Here is a 25,166-nt window from a genome sequence, read left to right as displayed (position 1 = left end):
GCATCGTATCACACCGCCTATGTAATTTATCATACTGACTCCATCGCCGACGGGTCTTCAGACAGTCGGGAGAAAAATAATAAATGAGTTTAAAATGCTACGAGAGAAGAGCCCCGATAATGAATTGCATCGGACTCTGTCATACCAGGCTGTCTGAGTTGGCCTTTATGTGTGCGTGTACATGGGACCAGTGGGAATGGAGAATATGCAAAGGATCGAGCCTCTACTTGTGAACAGTGAATTGATAAAGTTATGATATGTAGATCTACAAAGCTTGGACAGACAACAGTGGACAGCACACAGAGATTCAGCCTCTACTAGAACAGTGGAAAACTTGGGAATCAAAAACACCCATAAACCATGCCCAGAAATTTAACAGAACACAGTACTTTTTATAAGATAGCAACATTACAAAGCTTCTCTATTCTGGATACGAGACCCTACTCGAAAAATGGTGGATAACCAGGGTACAAACAATAATTTAGATTTTTTAAATATATAAAGAAGGAATTGACAACAACTTTTCATGATTAAAAGCAAGACCTCTGGAATATAACTGGTAGTCATCTTTTCAGCTCCACTTAATGTTTTCTTTCTGTCTTTTTTTTATCTTTGTATACCAAGCACTCCCATAAACTGACGCATTGAAACTTATAATTTGATGTTTGGATTGGACTGGATTAGTAATATTCCAGTCTTACTGCAGTGCATATACAATGGCCTCTACATGCTTAGCAATCAAACCCCAGTAATTGGATCAAAACACATACTCAACTTTGTGGGAGATTATAACATAATGCTACAGCTAGTATCAGGCACATTTACATGGTACCTTCATGATTTTTAGTCATGAAATCTTAGCATGTCTTATATCATTCTTACTCATGTCACACACACAATGCATGTTTCTGGCTATATATATATATATTGTGTAAAAAATGATAATCCAATTCAGCTTTAATGAAGCGTCCGTTTGGTTCCATCATTAAGGATTTTAGTTCGGAAGACCTGCCAATTTGTTTGCTTAGGAAGTATGAGAAGATATCCCTACGCTTCATTAAAGCTGAATTGGATTATCATCTTTTACACAATTATATATATTGTAACGTTCGGAATGGTTGATGAAAGGTTGATGATTTCTGAATAGATTATGTCTTCTGTAAGCTTACCAGCTAAGCAATAAGCTAATTGACTCAACATTTATTTAAAGAGGAATATTCCCATGTTTTTTCCACGGATTTTCAAGCTTTTTGGTTGACAGTAAATCTAAATCGCGGCATAGTCGCTTCCTGGTTGTACTAGGTTCAATAATATCATCAACAAAACCTGAAACAAAAGAATAAATAATTAATAAGTATATAATTAATAAGTATATAATTTGTCAATTAAGCTTACAATTTTAATTATTATTAGTAAATTATATTACTGTATAACTGCTTTTTAATTATCTTTTCTTACCCCACACCCCCATGTTTAGTGCCTTGACATGATTTGATTGTTGAAGGCACTCAACAAATATACTACAAATACTAAAATTAACCCCAAACCCCCAATCCAGAAACGAGTGAACATTCTCTCCTTGATGAACAGTTCAATTTAATTGTATGTATGATTTAGAACAATAAAATATGAAAATGCACTCCCATTCCCCATTTGAAAGAAAATCACCTTACACAACTGCACATCTATTTCTATTTACCTTTAGCTGCGGCAGGGAAAGGGTTTGCAAACTTCTCTACATACTCCTTCTCAGCTTCTGCGACATTGTTGTCGCCCCTGAATATAATTTTAACAGCACCCTGCAAAAAGAAAAATTAGTGTATATTTTACCAGCTACACCTTAAATTTTCCCCATCTTTTATGTTAGGTTTGGAGTGCAGCAATCGTGAACATGGAGTGTAAACAAATCGGCATGCTACCTGCTAATATAATTTGTGTGTGCAGACCTGTGGAAGATCTTTCAAACTTTAGGTCCCTGGTTCAATTCTGTTGCTGTTCTCCTTTGTGTTTTAGCTAAAGGGCTGAAATGCAAATTTCAGTAGCATACAACCCTACTGAAGAAACCTTTAAACTGTTGGTTCTGTGTGCAATATGGCCCCTTTACATCGTAAAGGAGGCAGTAAAGAGAATTGTCTCCTAGTTTATTGACCAATTCCCCATCAGAAGCACCCCACTGGAATTGGAATAAAGTGTACATACATTTGTGTTATTGATTGTTGGTGCAAGGGCACCGCCAGTGGATAGACTGGGGGTAGGAGGAAAGCTGGTCTCAGGGGGGAGTGACCTTCTTAACCCTAACCATAAACCTAACCCCCACTTACACTTGCGCTCTCATCGGCGACATTGGACCCTCCTGTCAAACACCCTAAGCTCGGTGTGTTTCAATATCTAATATAGATGAGGATCCATAGCCATATTTACTAACCTGTGCTCCCATGACTGCTACCTCAGCTGTAGGCCATGCATAATTAATATCTCCTCTTAGATGCTTTGAACTCATCACATCATAAGCCCCACCATAGGCCTTCCTAGTGATCACTGTTAGCTTTGGTACAGTGGCCTCGGCATAAGCATACAGCAACTTAGCACCATGACGTATGATCCCTCCGTGCTCTTGGCTTGTACCTGATTAAAAAGTAATGTAACATCACAAAAGGCAATGTAGAGTTTAATGTTGTGTTTTTTTGTGTTTTAGTGACAAATTTTGTGTGGTTTGTCCATTTTCTTTCTATGAAATGATATTGCTGTATTAGTTTAAATATATCAAGTGTAATAATCAGAAATTATAAATATATGTTTATAAATTCTGGTTGAATGGTGTTTTTTTTTTTTAATTGATATTTAAATTGACTTTAATTAATGTCAATTTATTATTTGCTATAATATAACCCTTTGTAGTTATATTTTGATATATTTGCTGTTTGGGGAGTGGGTTTCTCTTGGAGTCTGGGAGAGCAACTCTCATGAAACATTCTATAAATAAAAATAAAGAATTAAATTTATTAAAGAAAAAAAACTTGTCTTTCCATAAGGAGGAATTACAGTACCTGGTAGAAATCCTGGAACATCTACGAAAGTGATCAGAGGGATGTTGAATGAATCACAGAAACGAACAAATCTAGCACCCTTGATGGAAGCACTAATGTCAAGACAACCTAGAAAATAATAATAATAATAATAATAACAATAATAATAATATTATTATTCGAACATACACCTTTATATCAGTGGCACTAAAACAAAAATATTTGGAGTATTCGTAATGAAGCAAAACAAAATTAACTACAAGACCATAAAATTTGAAACCTATTAAACAAAACAATAATAATAATAAACACAGGAATTAAAAAAAATAAACAAGTTGCAAGAAAAAATTAAAATATAAGAATAATTGTCTTCTACCTCAAGGAAATGGAAAAAATTCTACAACAGCATTAAAAACTTCAATAGTATTGATAATAAATGAATATTTTTAACAAGAACTACATACTATTATTTTTGTGTATTTTTAGGAATAAAGCATGTAAATAATAACAAATTACAAATAACAATAAAACTACCTGAAGCTACTTTAGGTTGGTTACCCACAATGCCGACTGTTCTGCCGTTCATCCTTGCAAATCCAACGACAATATTTTTGGCATAATCTGGCATGATCTGGAAAAACTTGCGATCATCAACAGTCTGATAAAGCAAAATAGAAAAAACACTAGAAATAATACTGTAATAACAAAAATAATGATGATAATAATAATAACTAAAGGGCCAATTGATAGAGTTCATTCCTCCACCACGTCACTTTGTAATGGTGATTTTTCACCTTTTTGTGGTCTTGGCCTTCACAATTGACTTTATTACTTAAAAATTTAATAACTCTTCCTGAGAAAAATATGCACTGCTCCACTAAAAGTTATGTAACGTAGAAGCGGTTGGCGCAATAGCTGTGGATTGAGACTCACAACCTTCAGGTTGGGGGTTTGAAACCCTCGCTGTGCAAAGGCACTTTATCTTTATTTCTCTCCACCCAGGAGGGTGGGTACCTGGTATGATCTAATACCAAGCCCTGACTCTAGCCGCTTATGGAATTGTGTGCTCCCCAGGGAACTGAGGATGTGTTTCATATGTGTTGCATAATCCTGCTAACAACCAAATAACGATGCGTAAACAACAACCGTGGCGGAGGTAATAACAATAAAATACCAAAAACAATAGCATATGATGAATCATGAAAAATTAATAGAATAAATGGCAGATGAGGTCTGTATCAATGACAACATGATTATGTACTTTTATATGAGGCATGCCATCACAAATCTATGGCCAAAAATTAAACAAAAAATTATTTATACAGTAATTTCCAAGTTGTAATCTTTAAAATGAGGTAATTAAAAATGTGGTCATTGACAAAGGCATGACAAAAATTATTATGGCTTTATGTATAGAGCACTGTCACATTCTAATACTAATTACTCAGTTTAACATATCGCAACATTATGCTGGTTTCAAAACTGTGCTATCACTGCCACCATCATCACACACATTACAAAGATAAGAAAATACACTTACAGCAAGGACGACTTCCATTATATCATATGGTTTATTGGACTCTAATGGTACTAATGTATTTAATACTGGTATTAAGCGATCACTATAAAGAGAAGAAATGTATACTGTAATACAGAGATTAATATTATTATATATTTTCTTTATGCACCCATAATAGGCATACATTTATAAAAAAAAAAAATGTATGGTTAAACTGATCAAGGGAAAGAGGCTTTCTCCTCTTTCCTTGACACTTTCCTCTATCATTCACTCACTGCCTCTATTCCTTCAACCTTTGTCCATTGCACACTTTCCCTTTTATTGCACCCTGACACACTTCCTCCAAGACACCTTTAATGCTTCTGTCACTTCAACCTGGTACTTACCGCCACAAAGGAAAGTGGAAAGAAATATAAACCGTAAAAGTAATAATAATAATCAAAATAATAATAGTAACAATTTAAAACTATTTAAATACATAAAAAAAAATGAATGTTTAAAATATTGCTTGGTCCAGGAACAACAAATGTGCCAGCATTTACTGCTCTAGTCCAATAACCTCTTCTTTTAAGTACTACAAAATAAATATCAGTAGTCTGGAGCAACAACAGTGGCAGCTTTAAAGCAAGACAGCCCAGTTGGAGGAGAGCGTGGTTATAGACAATATTTACAAAATTCAGAAAAGAGGAAGACGTATAGGAGTTTACATTGAGGGTGATGCGAAGAGCAGGATTTTAAAGCGGTGGAACTTATCAGAGAAATACCATTGGATCCCCAAACACAGCAGCAATAGTCTAAGTGTGGAAATATAATAGTGTTTAAATCTTGAGTTTAGTTTTAAAGCCAAGCTCCGGAGGAAATCAAAATTGTTGATATGTTGTACATCCGATTTTTCTAAGACACAAAAAGCAGTTTTAACGAAAAGCTCGAAAGTGGTTTTTGATATACAGATTTTTGAACATCTCTAGACAGTGGTGTAATGCATATGCGCTCTTGTGTGAAGGTCCACAGGGCCCCTTAGCCCCTACCCATTGGGTTCATGATCTAGCACACTGACCCAAAAGCGCTTTGTAGATACATAGCAGAATAATGTGTCTCTGACATCGACTGTAGGACATGTATCATACCCAGTGACAGATTAAGAGGCCCCTAGGTTTGTCAAATTTGTGAAAACAATAGAAATAAGTAGAGAATGATATTCAAATTTGTATGCGAGTGCTATTTCTGACCATCTAGAGGTACCATAATCATAATTTTCAGCCACAACCATGGTGGAGGCTGAGGTGGTTAAGACCATAAAACAGGTTATTTAGTTAGTACTTTAGAAGAAAAATATTGTTTAGCTAGATGTTCATAAAAAGTTTAAACAATCCATTAGTTAATTAGTAGTACACATCAATTTGATCTAGATTAGATTAACAATTAAATACTACTTTCCTTCAACAAATCCAGTCGCGTTATTTTTCATCATCAGTTGTTTGAGAACTTCACTGTTAATAGAGTGAAGGCAAATATTCCAGATGGAAATGGTTAAAATCAATATAATAAGAATAATAATTCTGTAATTAAAAACTGCCAGCCCCCTCCCATTACATTCCTGCTTCTCTATCTCACCCCTTTACTTCACTCTACTCCAACTCTCTCAATGACATTCTTGCTCATTCCCTTACTCACAGACACACTTTTGTCTCTACACCCTCCCTTCCTTCTCTCTACTCCAGCAATCATACCCCCACCCCTCTGCCCATTAAATGGCACTCTTAGTCCTTTCATAATTCCCTGACTCATGCACTTCCCTACCACGATGCCCCTTCAACTCAGACATACTCTATTCACTTCTTCCACTCCCTTCCCCCTTTCTAACACCCATCCTCACTTTATCATTGATAATCCCTACTTTCCATCAGCAGAAAGAAGATTTTGAAAAATCAAAAGTACACAATCCATAACATTACTTACGGAGAATCATCACATTGCAATATGGGAGATTGATCTTTGTTACTTAATGGCAAATAGTTAAAAAAGTCTCGGAGCTTCTGCAGAGCTTCTATATCATTATCAAAGGAGCCAATGTTTTTACACACTGTATTAAATAAATTAAACTGTTATCATTTTTTTGCATGTGCAATAAATTCAGCATCTATTCTTTCTTTCTTTATTTATATTTCAAGAGGAAGAACCACTCAATGAAGCTGATTTTCACTATTCAGGGGAGTCCTCATCACAACAAACAAGTTACAAAAAGATACACAAAACATGAGCAATTCAGCATCATATAGTCATAATAGCCTCTCCTTTTCCTCCCTAGTTCAGCAACCATTTAGAAACCAGAACACTCACCTGCACAAGGTCCCATGATAAGTGAAATTTGTGGTATAACACCAGAGCTCATGACATTTCGCTGAAAAAAACAAAAATAAAGTACTTTTAAAGTCAACAATCAATAAAGTACTTTTGAAGTCTACAATCAATAAAGTACTTTTAAAGTCAACAATCAATAAAGTACTTTTAAAGTCTACAATCAATAAAGAACTTTTAAAGCCTACAATCAATAAATTACTGTACTTTTAAAATCTACAATTGTTCTACACAATTAGAATATAAAAAATACGTGTTTTACTTTCTTTAGAAGTACACTCATTTTTCAAGCTTTGGTTAACAATTAATCTATTGTTTTCCAGTATATTTCCAATCAATGATACTAGAGGAAAAGAAAAACAGTTACAATAAATTGCACATACATTAAAAAAAATAAATAAATAAATAGCTTTCTATTTTGTTGTATATTTTTTTAAAGTTATTTTGTGTTTTAATTTTGGATTACATTAATATTTACAATACAATGTAACTTGTTACCAATACAATTAAAACTATTGAGAATAATCATTTTCAGGGGACAATACATCTAAGGGTTTTATTTAATATTGTAAATTAAAGAGATTTAATTTTGGTATTTTATTAGATTATTTTGTTTTAATAAATTAATATGCTAGTGAAGTGAATTTTATAGTGATTTTTTTTGTTAATGTTTAATAAATGTTTACATAGAAAATAAAGTCTTATGTTATTATTACTGTGATTTTCTTAACACACCTGAAAAATATCTGCATAGCCAGCTAAGGATTCCACACCTTCTTGTATTCTAGCTCCCCCAGAGTCGTTTAAACCAATAACTGGTGCTCCTACTAACATTGCCTGATCCATGATCTTGCAAATTTTCTGAGCATTAGCACTGGATAGGCTCCCACCATGAACTGTAAAATCCTGATAAAAACAAACGAGAATATTAGAACTACGTTCATTTAATAAAAAAAAAAAAATCATGCAATTTTAGGCGGTGTCAATCAAGTGATAGAGTATTATCAAAGAGCATAGAATTGCAGAAGGTCTGACTGCCCTGACTTTTTATACACCCAATGAAACATTACAAAAATACTATTACAAGATAGGGGGCACATTGTTAGAATTTGAATAGAGTTCAAACACCTTTTGAAGGACGCCCTCAGGTTTGCGATAGTACTTTTTGAGATAGGACTGTGTTTCAACAAAAACCCTGAGAGTCAGATCTCTTGCTGTTATAACACTTTGGGATAATTTTATAAGCAAGTATCTCACTTAGAATAACAAAAATCAACATAATATTATAAGGCCTCACCTGGCTGAAAACATAAGCAATTCTTCCATTTATGTACCCATGACCTGTAACTACTCCATCACCTGGAAACTTAAAAGCAAAAATACATTTTTTTAAACTCCAAATAATTAAAGAGCGTTCATAAATAATGTATCAATTCAATCCGATTAACTTGCTTGTTTTAAAAATTCTCTATTGAAATATATCTTTTTATAATATATTTTTATTAAAGTTGAAAATCTCATACATATAAAAATCATCCGGGCAAGCCAGACAAATAAAAAATCCTTAAATTTTAACGCTAATTTAAAAAAGGCCAACATGGTAAGGATCAAATATAAAAATAGTAATTGTAGTAATAAAACAAAACATAATACAGTAAGCGAACCACGTAATAGGCTATTATCAAATATTGTACTCTTCTACTACACATCAATCAAGGAACACATTGTATTGAGTTTTAAATCTGATAAAATATCTCCTTTGTTATAAAGACAATACTAATCCACAATATAACGTTAAAATGTGTACAGTATGTAAATTGCGAAAATAGAATTATAATTGTTATATTTTTATTGCTTTGTTCCAAGCAATGTCAATTATACATTACTGTGTTTTTTGGTTCATCCATGCCGAAGTCTGTGCAACGATGCTCCACAAATGTATCAAACTCAACAAAGCTGCCTGGATCCATCAGCAACCTCACACGTTCCCTTGCTGTTAACTTTCCCTAAATATGTGCAAATATTATGTTAATATCAACATACTAAAAAAGTGTCACACTAGCAGTTAATACACCCCTAGTGAACTGTAGCTTACACAGGCCTCCTAGGCTTACTAGTTGGTGGATATATTTACACGACGGAATACAAATCAGTAAATGATATTACAGGTACATGAAATAAATAACACATGCACAGACGTACTTTATTAAACTTGCACTATCGGTCACGTAAACATGATTTTGGTGAAAGGTACGTTAATGTGAGTTCAATCAAAGAATATAGATTCAATTTCAGCGCTCAAAATTAGCTTCGGCCCAAGCTCACAAAGGCACTGATTTAATTATAATATTTGTTTTTATTATGTAATTTCATTTCCTAAATGTAGTTTAATCAATAAATAAATTATTAAATCATTGTGTTAACTTTTCAAATAAAAGTGATATTATGAGCTGGAAATAACTGTGCCCTTTTCATTTTACACGCGTCAATTGTTGACAACGTACTAGGCCTACGCCAAAACATGATGGTTCCCTGCTAAAACCAATGTCAATTACTATACCACAAAATCAAAAAGACATTCTCAATAGTCAATCATCACAAAGTAAATATCATTTTAATGTTTTCATTCAAATACATTTACCGATGACGTATTTCGAAGCTTCTTTCAACTAAATTGCCAGTTGGAATCACAAATAGTGATACAAAGTAGGTCTAAGGTAAGTTAGGGCCATCGGATAAGTGTAGACACCGTCCGTACCTTGGACCTTCGCACACGCCGTACAACCCAGCTAGATGCTGTTGTTTCGGTTGTTTATAGTTTCCTGGTCTCTTTGTTTTGTATTCATAAACAGTATTGTATAGGTCGTATAAACAATACATGACTTTTATATGTAGCAATAAAAATTGAACTGAGACACTAGTGATTTGTTGGCTTGTTGTACTTTTAGGCTGAGAGTATTGGACAAATATAAAACAAAATTAATCAAATGAGAAAAGGAATGAAAATACAGAGCGGGTGAAAAGACTGATAGGCTTCATCGGTGTTCTTTGAATGTCAGCCCCTCCGGGGGTCCAAGGTCCCTAATGGAGGGATAAAAACCTTTCCAAAGTGGTCCAGGGGAAGCCCCCCCACCCCCAAATAAAAAAATGACAGTCTATTAATATGTAAAAAATAAAAAAAATTGTTTTTGTCCCATACGAATTGGGGATTTTCTCCCCGGGGTGGGGGAAGCCTCACAGCCCCGCCACTGAATATAAGAGTGTCCCAAAATTCAAATAGCACTGTTTCGGATACATACCGTACCCGTAGGGGAATACATAGGCCTACAATTACACTATCAGCGATGATGTAAAGTAAGATGTACAGTCTGTCTCAGTCTAGCAACATCAAAATCGATTAAAGACAATCAACGTGTGCTGCACTTCAAAAAACTTCACCAACAATCGTCCGCCCTATACAGTGGAATGAATCATTCACAAGCCTAGGTCGCGGAGGTTGGATGGATCAAATTTTGTCTAGCCTACCCTAGGCTGGCAAGAAGGTAGGACTAGGTCTACTTTACTAAGCCCAATCGTCACTGTCAGCACTAGGAGGAATCTCTCTCTGTTCGCCAATGTCTTGACCTAGGATATCTTTTTCTCAGTCCCCTTTTGTGACTGAGCTGCGGCGATTCTTCAAATTCTTTTGTTTTTTGTTTCGACATCCAAAAAAACTACAGTTTATCTCGGCCAGAGCAGTCCCAGTATAAAGACGATCATTGTGTGATGGACTTCAAGAAACTGCACCACCAAACATCCGCCCTACAGTGGAATGAATCTCTCATCATCACTAGCTTAGGTCGTGGTGATTGGATGGATCTACGTTTGTCTAGCCTGCCCTAGGCTGGCAAGAAGGTACAGTAGGTCTAATCGATCTACATTAAGCCCAATTGTCTGTTACTGTCAGCACTGGAATCTCTCTCTGTTCGTCAGTGTCTTGATACACAGTTTCTTTTTCTCAGCCTTTCTTTTTTCGGTTTTCTTCAAATTCTTTGTTTTTGTTTTGACATCCAAAAAAACAATCACCAGTCTGCAGACATTTATCAGTCATGGTGTTTTGGATGTATTTTTCCCGATCCTTCATTAGAGGCGGTCTTGGTTTGATGAAGTCATAATTTACATTAGCCAATCAGAGAAACAGACCTGCATTACATCGATGTTGGCATATTTGCCGGCACAGCAAATTCCTATAAATTGTAAGGCCACGTAGACCTCTAGGCCTAGATTCTAGTCATTCAATTCAATTATTCGAATTGACAGAAAACATACAATGCAAAATTTGTTTCATATACCGCAGCCGAACTTGTTGACGGCCAAAACGGTCCTACACCGACAAGGCTAAGCAGCTTGCCTAGGCTAGCGTAGCCCTTGATCTAAAATAGTTAGGCTAGGCTTCTGGCCCGGACCCAGGGCCTCTAGGCCTAATTAAGTAGGCCCTGGCCTAGCCTAGGCTAGGCCTACCTTCTTATGCTGGGCATCAATTCGGTGTTGTCCTCCACCTTCTTCTGCAAGTTGCCTTTTTCTTTCGATCTTTGATTTGACATCTACTAGAAGCTGGTGGCTACATGGTCGTGTAGAAATACTGATTATATGTGTATTATGCTTAAAGGGGTTTATTTGAATGAGAGCCCGTGACAGTTTCCAGAAGGATGCCATTTTGGATGTGGAATTAGGTTCATGTCCAGCCGTTCTAAACAATGTTGTACATTGAATTGCATCACTCTAGTCCGAGATGTTACTTGATTTTAGTACAAAATACTTCTTTGAAAGACTAAATTAATATGTAAGTCATAATTCCTTAATTAAATATCACTGAAATATAAGACACGAGCAATATCAGTCACACATGATGTACTAGATACCTGTACCGAAATCCTAATTAAAAGGTCAATACTTAGATTATAGAGGTCGCTATCACAAAATAAAGTTTAACTTCCGGTTAGTTACAAAGACGTCAACGTAGGGCTATGTAGTGGAAATTTTTTTATCGAAATAAGACTATTAATCAGTCTGTTTATGATTTAATTTGGTAAAGAAAAGTCTATTTGACATGGACGCTACAAGTCTATACATCACTACATGCCGTTATATTTTAAATGCTGACCTAAATGACGAGAATTCTGGCGACGATCTGTATCGTCTACTTCCGTATTTACGTCAGTCTTTGTCGTGTTGTGTTTGCACGCAGTTACTGAATGGACCGATGGGGCCTGCGAACCCAACATGTCAACACCATGTTTGTCAGGGTTGTATCGGAGGCAAGAAGCGGCTTAGGCCTGCTTGTGGCTGGTGCACAGATTACTCGAAATTTATTGAAAAGAAACAGTTACGGATACTACTGTCATGTTATAAAAAGATGTGCGAATACATTGCCGACACGCCCATCTCAAGGAGTCTCGTTGGTACTAATGGAGGGACAAGCAATGTACTCGCCCTTCTCCATGAGGGAATGGCAATTAATGTAGATAACTTGGAAGACTCTGACAGTGCTTCAAATTTCAATATTATGTCACTACTTCAAACTAAATCCAATTGTGTTGCAACGTTGAGTTCTGGGACCAGGAGAGGGAGGAAACGAAAGAATAAAAGATTAGTATGCAACACTCAAAAGAATACACCAGAGGAACCAACGAAAACAACAGAAGCAGAATCTAGGCCCTCTCCAAAGACTGAACAGCAAACAGCATGTGAGGATACAAAGCTACCATCAACATCACATGATGCGTGTAATATTGAATTGGAAACATCACAAACTTCACCAGAAAAACGGAACAGTTCTGGGGTCAAAAAACAAAAATATAAACGTCATTCAGCCCCTTCTGGGTCACATAAGTTTATGAACACGGGAATCAACCGTGGGAGACATAGAAAATTTAAGAGATATAGAACGAAAAGTGATTCAGCTATCACCGATAAGACAATGCGATCGGCGGCAATAAATTATGTAAAAACAAATACAAATGTGCAAAAAAAATTGATTATATCTGGGCGGAGGGCAAAACTTTTACGAGAGGGGCGCAAATTGGTTATTCAACAGGGTTGTCGGTGTGGCACATGGGCACCGGGAGGTGGGACAGCAAGCACGTGTCAAGGGCGTAGGTGCCCTTGTTTTATGTCAGGTACGCCCTGTACGAACTGCAAGTGCAAGGGGTGCAGCAACCCAATGGAGGTGGATACTACAGATGAAGCCAGGGGAAATGTGGAAATTGATAATAAAAATGAGTCCAGTTTACAGAGTGGTAGCCGGAGCAAGTTGCAGTAGTTGACTAACTGTAGGCTCAATTGACTAACTGTAGGCTCAGTTTTATATGACTGAAACTAATAGTATTAATTAAGGTACAGTACTATACTAAAATACCTGTACTGCTACCAACTTGGAAAATGTATTTGAACAGGCTATATTTTTCTTTTATCCTGTTGTGAATCCCAGTAATTCTGTCTGTGAAGAGTCTCATTATATATTGTTAAACCAGATATCGTGTTGGATTTGTTTTGTTTCTTCTAATTACTTTTCATATCTATTGTATTTATAATTATGTAGCGCCTTGTACATTTGTGTGATGGTGCTGTAAGTACGGTACAGTATGTCAGAATCTCAATGCAATTGGGTCAATGAAATTTGACGTAATGTATTAAAAACTGAAAAGGTACTGTAAGTATGTATCAACCAACTTTAAAATATTATCAATTTGCGAAGATGACTGGCAGATGAAAACATACAAAAAGCATAACCTGCAAAGACTTACAAACGATAGCTGAGGGGGATAAAAAAAAAACACATGATGTGGGAGAACATTTTTAAACATTAGAGTTGTGATGATGGATATGGAAAGTGATTGATTCAAAGATTATAATAATAATTCAAAATTTTTATAGCGCAAATTATAAAACAATGTTAAAATCAATGAATGCACTTATGACTGAAAGATTGATTGCTTAATTATACTGTTTAATGCCATATTTAACAGTTTTAACTCATTAAGGAAGACAATACTGTAGAAGCTTACATTATATAAGGCTCTGTTTAGATTATCAAAAAATGTGCCTATATTATCAACATTCAAGATGTATGTCACATGTTTTTATCAACATTTATAGTCTGAACATGGATGTTAGGCGGTACAGTAGTGGTAGATTTTTTGTCTCGATAATGTGTTATCTCCTTGAAGAATCTGATTGTAATTAGTTTTAGAAACAATTGCAATATCGCAACATTATAGAACTGACGTTTTTTGGCTGGATTGAATAGTTTATTCGATCGTTATCGACCAATCAATAAGCTTGTTGATTAGATGACATTGTTACTCAAGTGGAACGAATTTCCAAACATCCATTAGGCTGTAGCGTCTAACTGTATGTTTTAATCGGTAGTAAAACAACCGAAGCTTTGTCGCTGTTATCGTCGTAACGAAACCATAGCAACAATGACGTGCGGAAGTCCTTGATTGAATTTGAAAATACTGTTCGGTAATATTGGAAAGGGCCTTAAGCTACGTTCACATCAAGCTAGGATTTCGGTTCGGAATCCGGAGAAAAAATCGTGAAAATGGGTGTAGTGGTAAAGAATAGGACCATTCACATCAAATTATTATTATTATTAGGCCTATTATTAGGCCTATTATTATTTATTAGGCCTATTATTATTATTATTATTATTTGGTGCTTGCACCTTGTTTATTTGCGCCTTATAAATTGACCTATTATTATTATTATTTATAAAATATAGATTTTTTTTTTAAATAACGAACATTACAAGTTCCCTTTTAGAGTTGAGCAACCAAATGTTGATTGACGTCTGTATATGTGCGTCTGTAAAGTTTCCTTGAAACCAACCCTCGAGCATGAAAAAAAAAATCGCCTGCATTCGTGAATTCTGTATTTAGGCATATGTGGGGAGGTAGACACTCTTAATGGAGCGACGTTCTAGTTCTCTTTACCACAAAAATGTATAGTAAGTGTACTGATTGGCTTACAGTAAACCTTAAAACTAGCGTAATATAACCACAAACTTTACATATAACCATTAAACTCCATTTAATTTAACGAAAACAATAAGGTACTTAATTAGGCCATTTTCTTAAAATAATGTTCTCTGAAAATACAGAATTTACAGTACACTTAATGTGTTATAGGTTGTGAAAACTGTATTGAGTAAAAAAAATAATTTTCGAATAAAATTTTTTTCGCTTGAAACAAAATGATAGGCTATGTCAAGTGCTATATTGTAACAGTGGCAGATTCAATGGGAACCCAGTCAGCACGGGACCCCTCCTCCTATTTTTTTCAAAATTTAAAAAAAGTGGAGAAAACAGACAAAATTGTATTCAAATCCGAGAGTGCCATTTCCGGCCATCTAGAGGTGCCATAATCATAATTTTTTCTTGCCTCAGCCCCAACAGTCGAGGGGCTGAGGCGGGTGGACATTCTATTTGCGCAAGACCCTCCCTGGAACCCCTCTATTTTAAAGGGTAATTTTTATCCATCGGAGGAAAAGTTAAGTTTTCGTCGGGTAACCAATGTCAAGGGTAACCTTCATGATAAATAATCCATTGAGGTCGTGGAAGCAATCTTGACTTTGACTTTGTTCGGAAATCTGTGGCGCGTTCAAGGGATGGTGGGGGGGGGGGGGAGGAGGCAGAAATGTTCAATTTTTTTTTTAATGAAGGTATAAGGAAAATTATATTCAAATTTTAAGTCTGAGAGTGCAAATTCCGGCCATCTAGAGGTGCCATAACCACAAATTTTCTTACCCCAACCATGGTCGGACTGAGGTGGTATAGATTCTCCATCTGCTGAAGTGCCCAGTGGCGGATTCAAGGGGACCCAGGCGCCCCGCCCTACCCCCCTAAATTGTTCAATAAAAAAATGGAGATATAAAGATAATTATATTTAAATTTTATGTCTGGAAGTGCAATTTCCGGCCATCTAGAGGTGCCATAATCACAAATTTTCTTACCTCAGCCCCAACCATAGTGAGGCTGAGGAGGTATACATCTTCTATCTGTGAAGGTACCCTCTCTGGGCCCTTCTATTCTGGTGGTTGAACTTGTATTGGTGTAAGTTCATTATTTGTTACCTTATTATTAAATTACATATAGATGTTGTGTAAATTAAATTATTGGTTTTTTTTTTTTGGTGGGGGGTGAAGGGGAGGTTTATCAGATTGTAATAATCATAATTATATTCAAATTTTTACATATCATGTTCCTTTTATTATTTGCTTTGTGAATTGTTTTAATTAACATTATATTTTGTTTTGTTTTTCTTTCTTTTTTTTTTTTTATGTTCAGGAGGTTGAACTAGTATAGGCCTAGCCTAGGTGTACATTCGCCTGATTTCTTCCAACTTGCTTATTGTTCATGCTATGTTGTGAGCTGAATTTGCATTAACAAAAAATTCAATCCATCATTGTACCTTCTACTCCAGTTTTTCAAATTGATGAGATTTAAAGTTACGTTATGACTTCAGCTTAATAAAATCAATTATGTCTTCCCTCATAATATATGTGTATAATAACAAAATAATGCTAGTATTTCAATAGTTTCGTGATACTGCTTTGATACGTTTGTCAAAAATCCTTTAGCGCTGAGTTAATTAAAAACGCCACATGGTGTAAAATAATTAATAATTCAAAATAAAAGAGTCTACAAAAAGCAAAACGTAATATTTTTTATGTTCAGGAGGTTGAACTAGTATAGGCCTAGCCTAGGTGTACATTCGCCTGATTTCTTCCAACTTGCTTATTGTTCATGCTATGTTGTGAGCTGAATTTGCATTAACAAAAAATTCAATCCACCATTGTACCTTCTACTCCAGTTTTTCAAATTGATGAGATTTAAAGTTACGTTATGACTTCAGCTTAATAAAATCAATTATGTCTTCCCTCATAATATATGTGTATAATAAAAAAATAATGCTAGTATTTCAATAGTTTCGTGATACTGCTTTGATACGTTTGTCAAAAATCCTTTAGCGCAGAGTTAATTGAAAACGCCATATGGTGTAAAATAATTAATAGTTCAAAATAAAAGAGTCTACAAAAAGCAAAACGTAATATATTTCATGTTCAGGAGGTTGAACTAGTATAGGCCTAGCCTAGGTGTACTTCCACTTGATTTTCTCCACTTTGCTTATTGTTTACGCTGAGCTGTTGTGAGCTGAATTTGATTTAAAAAAAAAATTCAATCCATCATTGTACCTTCTACTCCAGTTTTTCAAATTGATGAGATTTAAAGTTACGTTATGACTTTAGGTTAATAAAGCCAATTATGTCTTCCCTTATAATATATGTGTATAATAACAAAATAATGCTAGTATTTCAATAGTTTCGTGAATCTGCTTTGATACGTTTGTCAAAAATCCTTTAACGCTGAGTTAATTAAAAACGCCACATGGTGTAAAATAATTAATAATTCAAAGTAAAAGAGTCTACAAAAGCAAAACGTAATATATTTCAATTTCAAAATATATACCAGGTTTTACAATATAGATATATGTGTAAATTAAAGTATTTTTTTGTACTTGTTTTTTTACCAGTGTGTAATATTTCTATTATCTTAAATTGTGATGTTATTTTATTATTGAATTACAAATAGGTAGGGTTTTTTTGGATTTCTATCTTAATTTATGTTAATTTTTTTAAATATTATGTTCCCTTTTTTATTTACTTTTTAAATTGTTATATTATGAGTTATATGTATAACTTATATTGTTTTACTTACTTTTATTGTAATGTTTATGATATTATATTTTGTTGTCTATGCCACCAGCTTTCCAAACTGATGAGATTAAAGTTACGTTATGACTTTAGCTTAATAAAGCCAATTATGTCCGCGCTCATAATGTAGGTACATAATCAAAAAATAAAGCTAGTATTTCAATAGTTTCCTGATGCTGCTTAGATACGTTTGTCAAATATTCTTTGGCGCTGAATTAATTAAAAACGCCATATGGAGTAAAATAATTAATAATTCAAAATGAGTCTACAAAAAGTAAAACCTAATTTATTTCAGTTTCAAAATATATGCCAGGTTTAACGCATACAGTATTGCACTTCGGGCAGAAACTATATCAAGTACCCCTTTACTTTTCACTGCCAGTGTACGCATCCAGTTGAGGTAAGATTGAACAATATCTCAGGCAAATTGTTCAATTTTACAATTCCTGGTGTTAACCACAGATTTATCTTCATAATGTCCGTAGAAATTTTTAATTTCTTTCCCTTATTGATATTTTAATTAATGCTTTATTCACCTCTTAATAATCTATCTCTAATAAACGCCTCTATGTTAATAAAATGTTATTATCTAATTCTATGTATGTTAATTAATCAGAAGAACATATATCCGAGGGGTTTGAAAAGGTCGGACATACTACTACAGAAAAGTAAAATAATGAACCCTAGAACGCAGTGTATTAAAATACATTGTCAACTCTAATAAATTAGGGTATGATAAAATTAAAATTCTTTTCATTGTTTGTTATAAGATCACCGCAGCTTTAGAATGTTTTACTTTTAACTTTAAGTTTGTCTTTTGTGTTTCTCTTTTTACTGTCAACATTTGGGTTTTTCTGGTAATTTCGAAAAATATAATTTCATATTCGAAGGTGTTACTGCATTATGCATCCATATCACCACGTACGTCTATTCACCGCGACAGAGTTCGTTGTCTAGTGACTATATGATAACAATCGCCATGTAGGCGAAAGGCCTAACGCTTATGCTATACAGTAGTACCATATTATTCAAACTTGTTGATATTGTGTATGACGACCTTATAATCAAGCCATGGTACTTCGGCGACCCAGCCTCATCTACAACTTTCTCCACGAATCCTTTTTCTGGGAAACAGTTTCTATTTATTTCGATTGAAACGTAAACATGATTATAAGAATTTAGATCAGTCACTGTCATTAAAATAAGTCTTGGAAGAGGAGTAGGCCTATTAAAATAATATAGGGACTTATATGTTCTGACACCTTTCTTCATCGACAATTGTAATTACATACATGGATTGTTTACATACAATTCTTGTATTGGTTAATAAAATACATTTAGGAATTTTTACACACACATTGTAGACTGTGTAATAAAAATGTTGGAGTGCCGACATGCCACATCTAAATGGCTGTGGCAAAAAAACAAGAAGATTATCAACCTACTGCTCTTTATTAGAATATAGTGATCGTTTCAGCAATAATAATGATTGGTATTGTAAATATTCATAAGTTTATGTTGATCGACCACGAATCATACTTTAAATCGTTAAAAATCACGATATTAATTCATTTTATTGTAATCAGTTGCAATATTTAAAATAAATTCGAACAATCGCGGTGAATGAATTGGATTTTAGTGACCCGCTACGACGTCTTCTTTACTTGTATTTGTGTGATTATTATTCACGGTTTTATTAAAAGCTTTGCAAGGTCCTTCTGTTTTCAAAACAGATTCTCGTCTTTGAAGTTTACAAGCCAACAAACTTCAAAGACAATCGTTCCCATTTTCTAATTGTCAAGAATTTATTTAATGATTTTTGTATGTAGTGTGCTTGATGCAGTACATGGTGGATATTTTATCTGTGAAAGTACGCATAAATGTATTTTGTTATAATGAAAAAAGTTTCATGTGTGCTTGTCAAATCGTTCATACACTGGTTTCATACAGCTTGTTGCTGTTTTGATATTCCGTTCCACATGTTGATTGGCGTCGGGCCGTAACAACTATGAGTTTTCTAATGGTAGGTGCACTGCACACATAACTATTATTGTCGATAAGCAGTCACACCAAAGTAATTTGGATAGCCCACCGACAGACCGACAATCACGTCTATTAAAACATCGTTCACACAATACTTAAACTCATAATAGGCATCTTATCGTATTTAATTGTACATAAACATGTAACTTCAGTAACATTTACAGTTAAACTAAACATTGGGGTAAGAAACCAGATGAAAAACTTCAGCCTGGAGAAAATTGCCTGGAAGACCCCGAACAAAAATTCCATCCTTGCCAACCAGCCAAATAAGATAAAATAATAAAAGACACAGTAGAGCGTCGGTCATCTTTTTATACAATGCCTGTCCACTCCATTCCGCTTCCACGAAAAGAAGTTACCGTGATTATTGAAAAAAGGATAATTTCTACTAAGAGCAATAATGATAATAATAATGATAATGATAATAATAATAATAATAATAATGATAATGATGATGATGATATTGACAATAATAATAATAATAATAATAATAATAATAATAATAATAATAATAATAATAATAATAATAATAATAATAATCTTATTAATCGCATATTCTACATATTCCTATTTTGCCAAGAACTAATCTTTACGCAAAGTCAAGCACATTTTTATTCCTTTATTTAGGAATGTCAATGTACAACTTAATTTACCAATGTTTATCTTCTAAATATGAAATTACTTTCTTAATAGGAATATTTAATTAAAAGACAATTATTAACACAATGTGTTAATAATTGTCTAACAAAAAACATTAAATGATTACTAATATTCAATTTATTATAAATTATACAATACTAATAAAGTTATTATTTAGTATTGAATAATTTATTTATATATATAAATATAAATATAAGTTTAAATATAAAAAGAATTGTATGTACATGTCGTTTATTACTAATTAAAGTTAATGATATGAATTATACTATCATTATGGGGTATTTAATAAATGAAAAACCAACAAGTATTGTTAAAAAAAATATGCGTAAAATGAATATTACTACTAAAAGTAGTTATTAAAACTATACTATCTTTATGAGAGTATTTAATATAAAAAAAAAGCTAGAATTGTTAATAAATATCATGAATAAAATAAATACTATTATTTAAGGTATTAATATAAATTATATGTTATTAAAGTATGAATTGAATGATAAAAATGGGATTCTTCTTGCAACATTTTCGTTTAAGAGCCAGAATAGCCTAGCAAATTAGTGTTTCATGCTGTAATATTTCGCACCGACATAAGCTGTTTTTGGGTCATTTTTCGTATTTCCACAGTCGTATCTCAGCGAATACTTCTCGGATTTTTGTGTTCCCTTCGGTATTTGAAAGGCAATTCTTTTCTGATTGCTTTAGTATTTGTTTCAATTGTATTACTTGAAAAAAGTCACCGTCATTTTTCACTTTTTGATTGGTGCTATGCTGACCGCACACCGCGTAGAGGCTGCATTTTTACCTTATTTACCGGCTGTTTACCAGATAAATATCTTGTTGTTCCCCCGGTAAAATGAGAGCTGAATATTTATAGATTCTTTTCATATAAAATATATTCCCATTGGATGAAAAAATTCACCTTCAAACTAATTTCAATATGAATGAACAATCTGTCTAGGCATTATGCCAGCGAAAATGCGAAGCATTGTAATGTATAATATTTCCTATAAATTTAGGCCAAATTTATTTTTTAAAACATTTCTTTTTATTATTTTATAATCACCAAACAAAATATCTATAGAACATTGTTTTAGAGCCTTTCGTATCTTTATAAATGTATTTATAGAAACAGGATGTTTTACCAAAAAAAAAAATATATCATACATGTTACAACACATAAAAATATCAAAATCATTGAAATACATGAACTTGATGGTCAATGGTCATATACTTATATAGCGCCTTCCACAGAAAACCGTCTCAAGGCGCTTTTGAAGCCACAAGAAACAAAGACAAAAAACGCGACTTAACTACAGATTAGTTATACAATCTTCTTATGCATATCACCAGGCAGTTACTCATTTTTATATTTATAACTGACTGTCGTATTTATGTCCGAAATATAAAAAGTATATTTAAAACAAGGCTTAAAGCCATCATAGCATAACAATCATAAAAAAAAAACTATTAGAACATCCAGATATCAATTTTATAGTTTTAACTCAATTGATCCACAATTAAAAGACATTGCACGATATCGTTGTTTACGATAAGGACGACTTTAATTAGCCTGCGTTCTCTGCATGTACTGTACAACGTCGATTTTATGCAATTGTGTCCTTTCGGGAGACAGTCGGTAACTCAACGTCCTAACATCGCGTGACGTCATTATGTACTGGTCTTACTATAGAGAAAATAGAGCTATGGTCTCACCGCAGTCACACCATGGTCACACGGTGTAGCCACTGGACCATGGATTATTTAAACATAAACTTTGTCCTCTGATCATCAGTTCTATCCACTGGTGTTCATTTGTTTCAATCGAATATGGCAAGCAAGTTTCAGACGCGCATTAAATTAGTCGTTTAAGCTGTTATCTATGTGCACGTTTAATACAGGACGCAATGTAGGCCTACCATTTGGTAAAGAATATCGGATTGTTTCCCAGTTTAACGCCAGGAGGACTTCATTGAAATAAAGTATTTGAAATTTCCTTGTGTATGAGTCACACCGAAGTGTCCATCGAATTAACTCCACAGTCACTCTACAATAATAAAATAACGCACATATCATTATGCTCAGTTGTTCGTGCAAGAAAGAAAGTTCGTGCCATAATTACTGTATATTATACAAGTACTATTGCCTTTTGTTATATTACAAGTACAATTGTATATTATACAAGTACTATTGCCTTTTGTTATATTACAAGTACAAGTGTATATTATACAAGTACTATTGCCTTTTGTTATATCACAAGCAATTTGGCCCATTGGGCCACCATTTGTAATACTGGCATGTGTTTTTTAATAAATAAAGTGAAATAAATAATAATAAATAAAAATACTAGGCCTATATCTCCATGGCCATATCATATCAATGTTGATACCACGGTTCAATTGTTTAAGATTGAAAACGCTATTATATTAAGCAATTAGTAGAGCTCCTCATAGTACACTATAGGAAAATTATTATACGAAGGCTAGATGTAATGCTTGAAAAAATTTCCTGAGGGCCTGCAAGGCTCGAAGGAAATTTTTGAATGCATTAAATCTCAACATAAGTATAATAATTTTCCATTTAGTGTACGATGCATGCTCTACTAATTGCTTTATAAGTCAATCGCGTAGCAAATATTTATTACCAGAAAACCCCATTTTTAGGGCAGAAAACATGAAAAATTTTAATAATTTTCTTATTTTCAAGGCCATCAAATGTTTGGATTCACTCAATACTGGCAAATGAGTTTATGTGACATTAATAAATCACAGACAAATAGATATATTTTGAATTTGTATACTTTATCCATAAAAATATCTTTAATTTTACTTTAAAACATAGGTTTTGGTAAACTTTTTCAAAAATCAGGAAATAATCCGAAACTCTGTTAGTATTTGTGCAAAAGAGTGGAATTTAGTGTGAAATTGTTTGTGATGCATGTTTTATATTATTTATTAGGCCTATCTTTTTTGATTATGAAACATTTTTTTTCCAAAATTAATTAATTACCAAAAGGCACATTTTTACGGCAAAAACATGATTTTTTATGATGTTCATATTTTCAAGGCCATCAAATATTTTAATTCATTAAATACTATAAAATGATAGCTAAATTGACATTAAATAATTAAAATTATACTCTATAATAATAATATATACTCTATCCATAAAGATATACTAAAGTTTAATTTAAAAAGGCTGGTTTTGGTAAAATTTGGTACAAATCATGAAAAAAAAAACTGTTTTAGTATTTATGTTGAGATAGAATATTTTCTAAAGAAATTAAAGGAAAAACATGTTTATAAAAACCCTGTTTTTAGGTCAAATAATATGATTTATATTTTTTCTTATTTTCTAAGCCATTAAATGTTTTCGCTTATTCAGTAGTGACAAATGATAGCTTAAGTGATAAATTAAAACACAAATATATTTTAAATATATATATATGTTTTAATATAACAATGTATTAATATTATTATTAGTAGTAGTAGTATTAGTATTATTATTATTAGTATTAGGCCTATTTATACGAGGTGCAGTACATGGTGCTGTGTATACTGTAGTACTAGTCTCTTAATATAGCAAAAGAAGAACATTGTTAATGTGTTTGGTGAATGAATTCCAAATTAAAGGCCTGTTTATACTTCAACGATAACGATAAAAAAGCTATAAAGCAATTGTTCATATAGAAAATAAAAGAAATAAGAGAGGTTTTTACACTAGAACGATTCGATAACGATTTATCAGTTATGCGATAAAAACATATTATCACAAATCAAATCAGATGACGTCATAATCATGGAAAAAACATTAAAATCGTTGTAGTAGCAACGATTTTTATCGTTTTTCCATGATTATGACGTCATCTGATTTGATTTGTTAAAATATTTTGTTATCGTATACACGATAAATCACATTATTACGTCGTAGTTTCAAACCACACACATAGTATTAACACCATTCAGATAATGTGCCTAATCATAATAATATGAAATTTATGAAAATATTGCTAAATTCAGATTGAGATGAAATCTCAGGAAATGAACTCGTAATAAAAATTTGGGAAAAAGGACGTGTAAATTTTGGAAGACAAAATTGTACGGCACAATGCACATTTTTTCCAATTAGTACATTTCATTAATGAAATTATAATATATTTTTAAAGGTGTTAATCAATTATCATTTTCTTTAATAGTACCTTACCGTGAACAATTTCCGAAGTCAATACTTTTATTCTTAGATATATTTTTCAAATCGCATATTTGTTATCCAGATTATATGCATTCGCCATCTCGTCCAGATACATTTGCTGTAGTACAGGTTGAACGTAGCTCAGCATTCTTAGAAGATTACATCTAATGGTTTGGTAGAGTCTGGATGCCCTTTTAGAATTAATTCTTGTCGATGAAATCTGAAAAATCTCCAAAAACTACTTAGCCCGTTAAACAATTCGGGTAAACTGTATTAACACCAGTGATACTGTAAAAGAAGAGGTTAGAGTATCTTATGTGCGTATATTAACTGATATAAACCATTCTTCATCATCAACCTTCGAAAGGGTTCGCGATTCACTGATACAATTTTTACAAACTATCATGAAGCTATAATATTTACTATAGGTCCATGTTAATTTGACATCAAAGTACATTACCATAAGTTGTTCCCAGACTGGATGCTCCGTCGCTCAATTCATTACTGAAAGATGCATCTGAAAGTTAAAAGAAAAAAAAATCTTTGGATGTGATTTATGACATTTTGATATTATACATATATACTTGCAGAGGAAAAGTTATATACCTGTCTCTTATAC

At 33.3% G+C, this 25,166-nt stretch overlaps 2 protein-coding genes across 2 annotated transcripts; one reads left to right on the top strand and one right to left on the bottom strand.

Annotated features, from left to right (window-relative positions):
• Positions 1–1,161: 1,161 nt before the first annotated feature.
• On the bottom strand, positions 1,162–11,798 carry LOC117124785 (propionyl-CoA carboxylase beta chain, mitochondrial-like). Its single transcript, XM_033271115.1, has 12 exons — positions 11,404–11,798; positions 8,790–8,909; positions 8,201–8,269; positions 7,639–7,809; positions 6,886–6,946; positions 6,505–6,628; positions 4,567–4,648; positions 3,561–3,684; positions 3,048–3,155; positions 2,426–2,625; positions 1,700–1,799; positions 1,162–1,326 (listed from the first exon to the last, which is right to left on the bottom strand). Exons 1-12 carry the CDS (start codon positions 11,596–11,598, stop codon positions 1,205–1,207), a joined length of 1,476 nt encoding a protein of 491 aa, XP_033127006.1. The 5' UTR covers positions 11,599–11,798; the 3' UTR covers positions 1,162–1,204.
• Positions 11,799–11,869: 71 nt separating this feature from the next.
• On the top strand, positions 11,870–13,855 carry LOC117124756. Its single transcript, XM_033271074.1, has one exon. It carries the CDS (start codon positions 11,993–11,995, stop codon positions 13,202–13,204), a length of 1,212 nt encoding a protein of 403 aa, XP_033126965.1. The 5' UTR covers positions 11,870–11,992; the 3' UTR covers positions 13,205–13,855.
• Positions 13,856–25,166: the final 11,311 nt, after the last annotated feature.

This window comes from Anneissia japonica, unplaced genomic scaffold, assembly GCF_011630105.1.
Source record: "Anneissia japonica isolate Jap-2015-1 unplaced genomic scaffold, ASM1163010v1 scaffold1764_len714935_cov166, whole genome shotgun sequence".
In the NCBI taxonomy this organism is placed as follows: domain Eukaryota; kingdom Metazoa; phylum Echinodermata; class Crinoidea; order Comatulida; family Comatulidae; genus Anneissia; species Anneissia japonica.
This window is presented reverse-complemented; position numbering and strand designations above follow the sequence as displayed.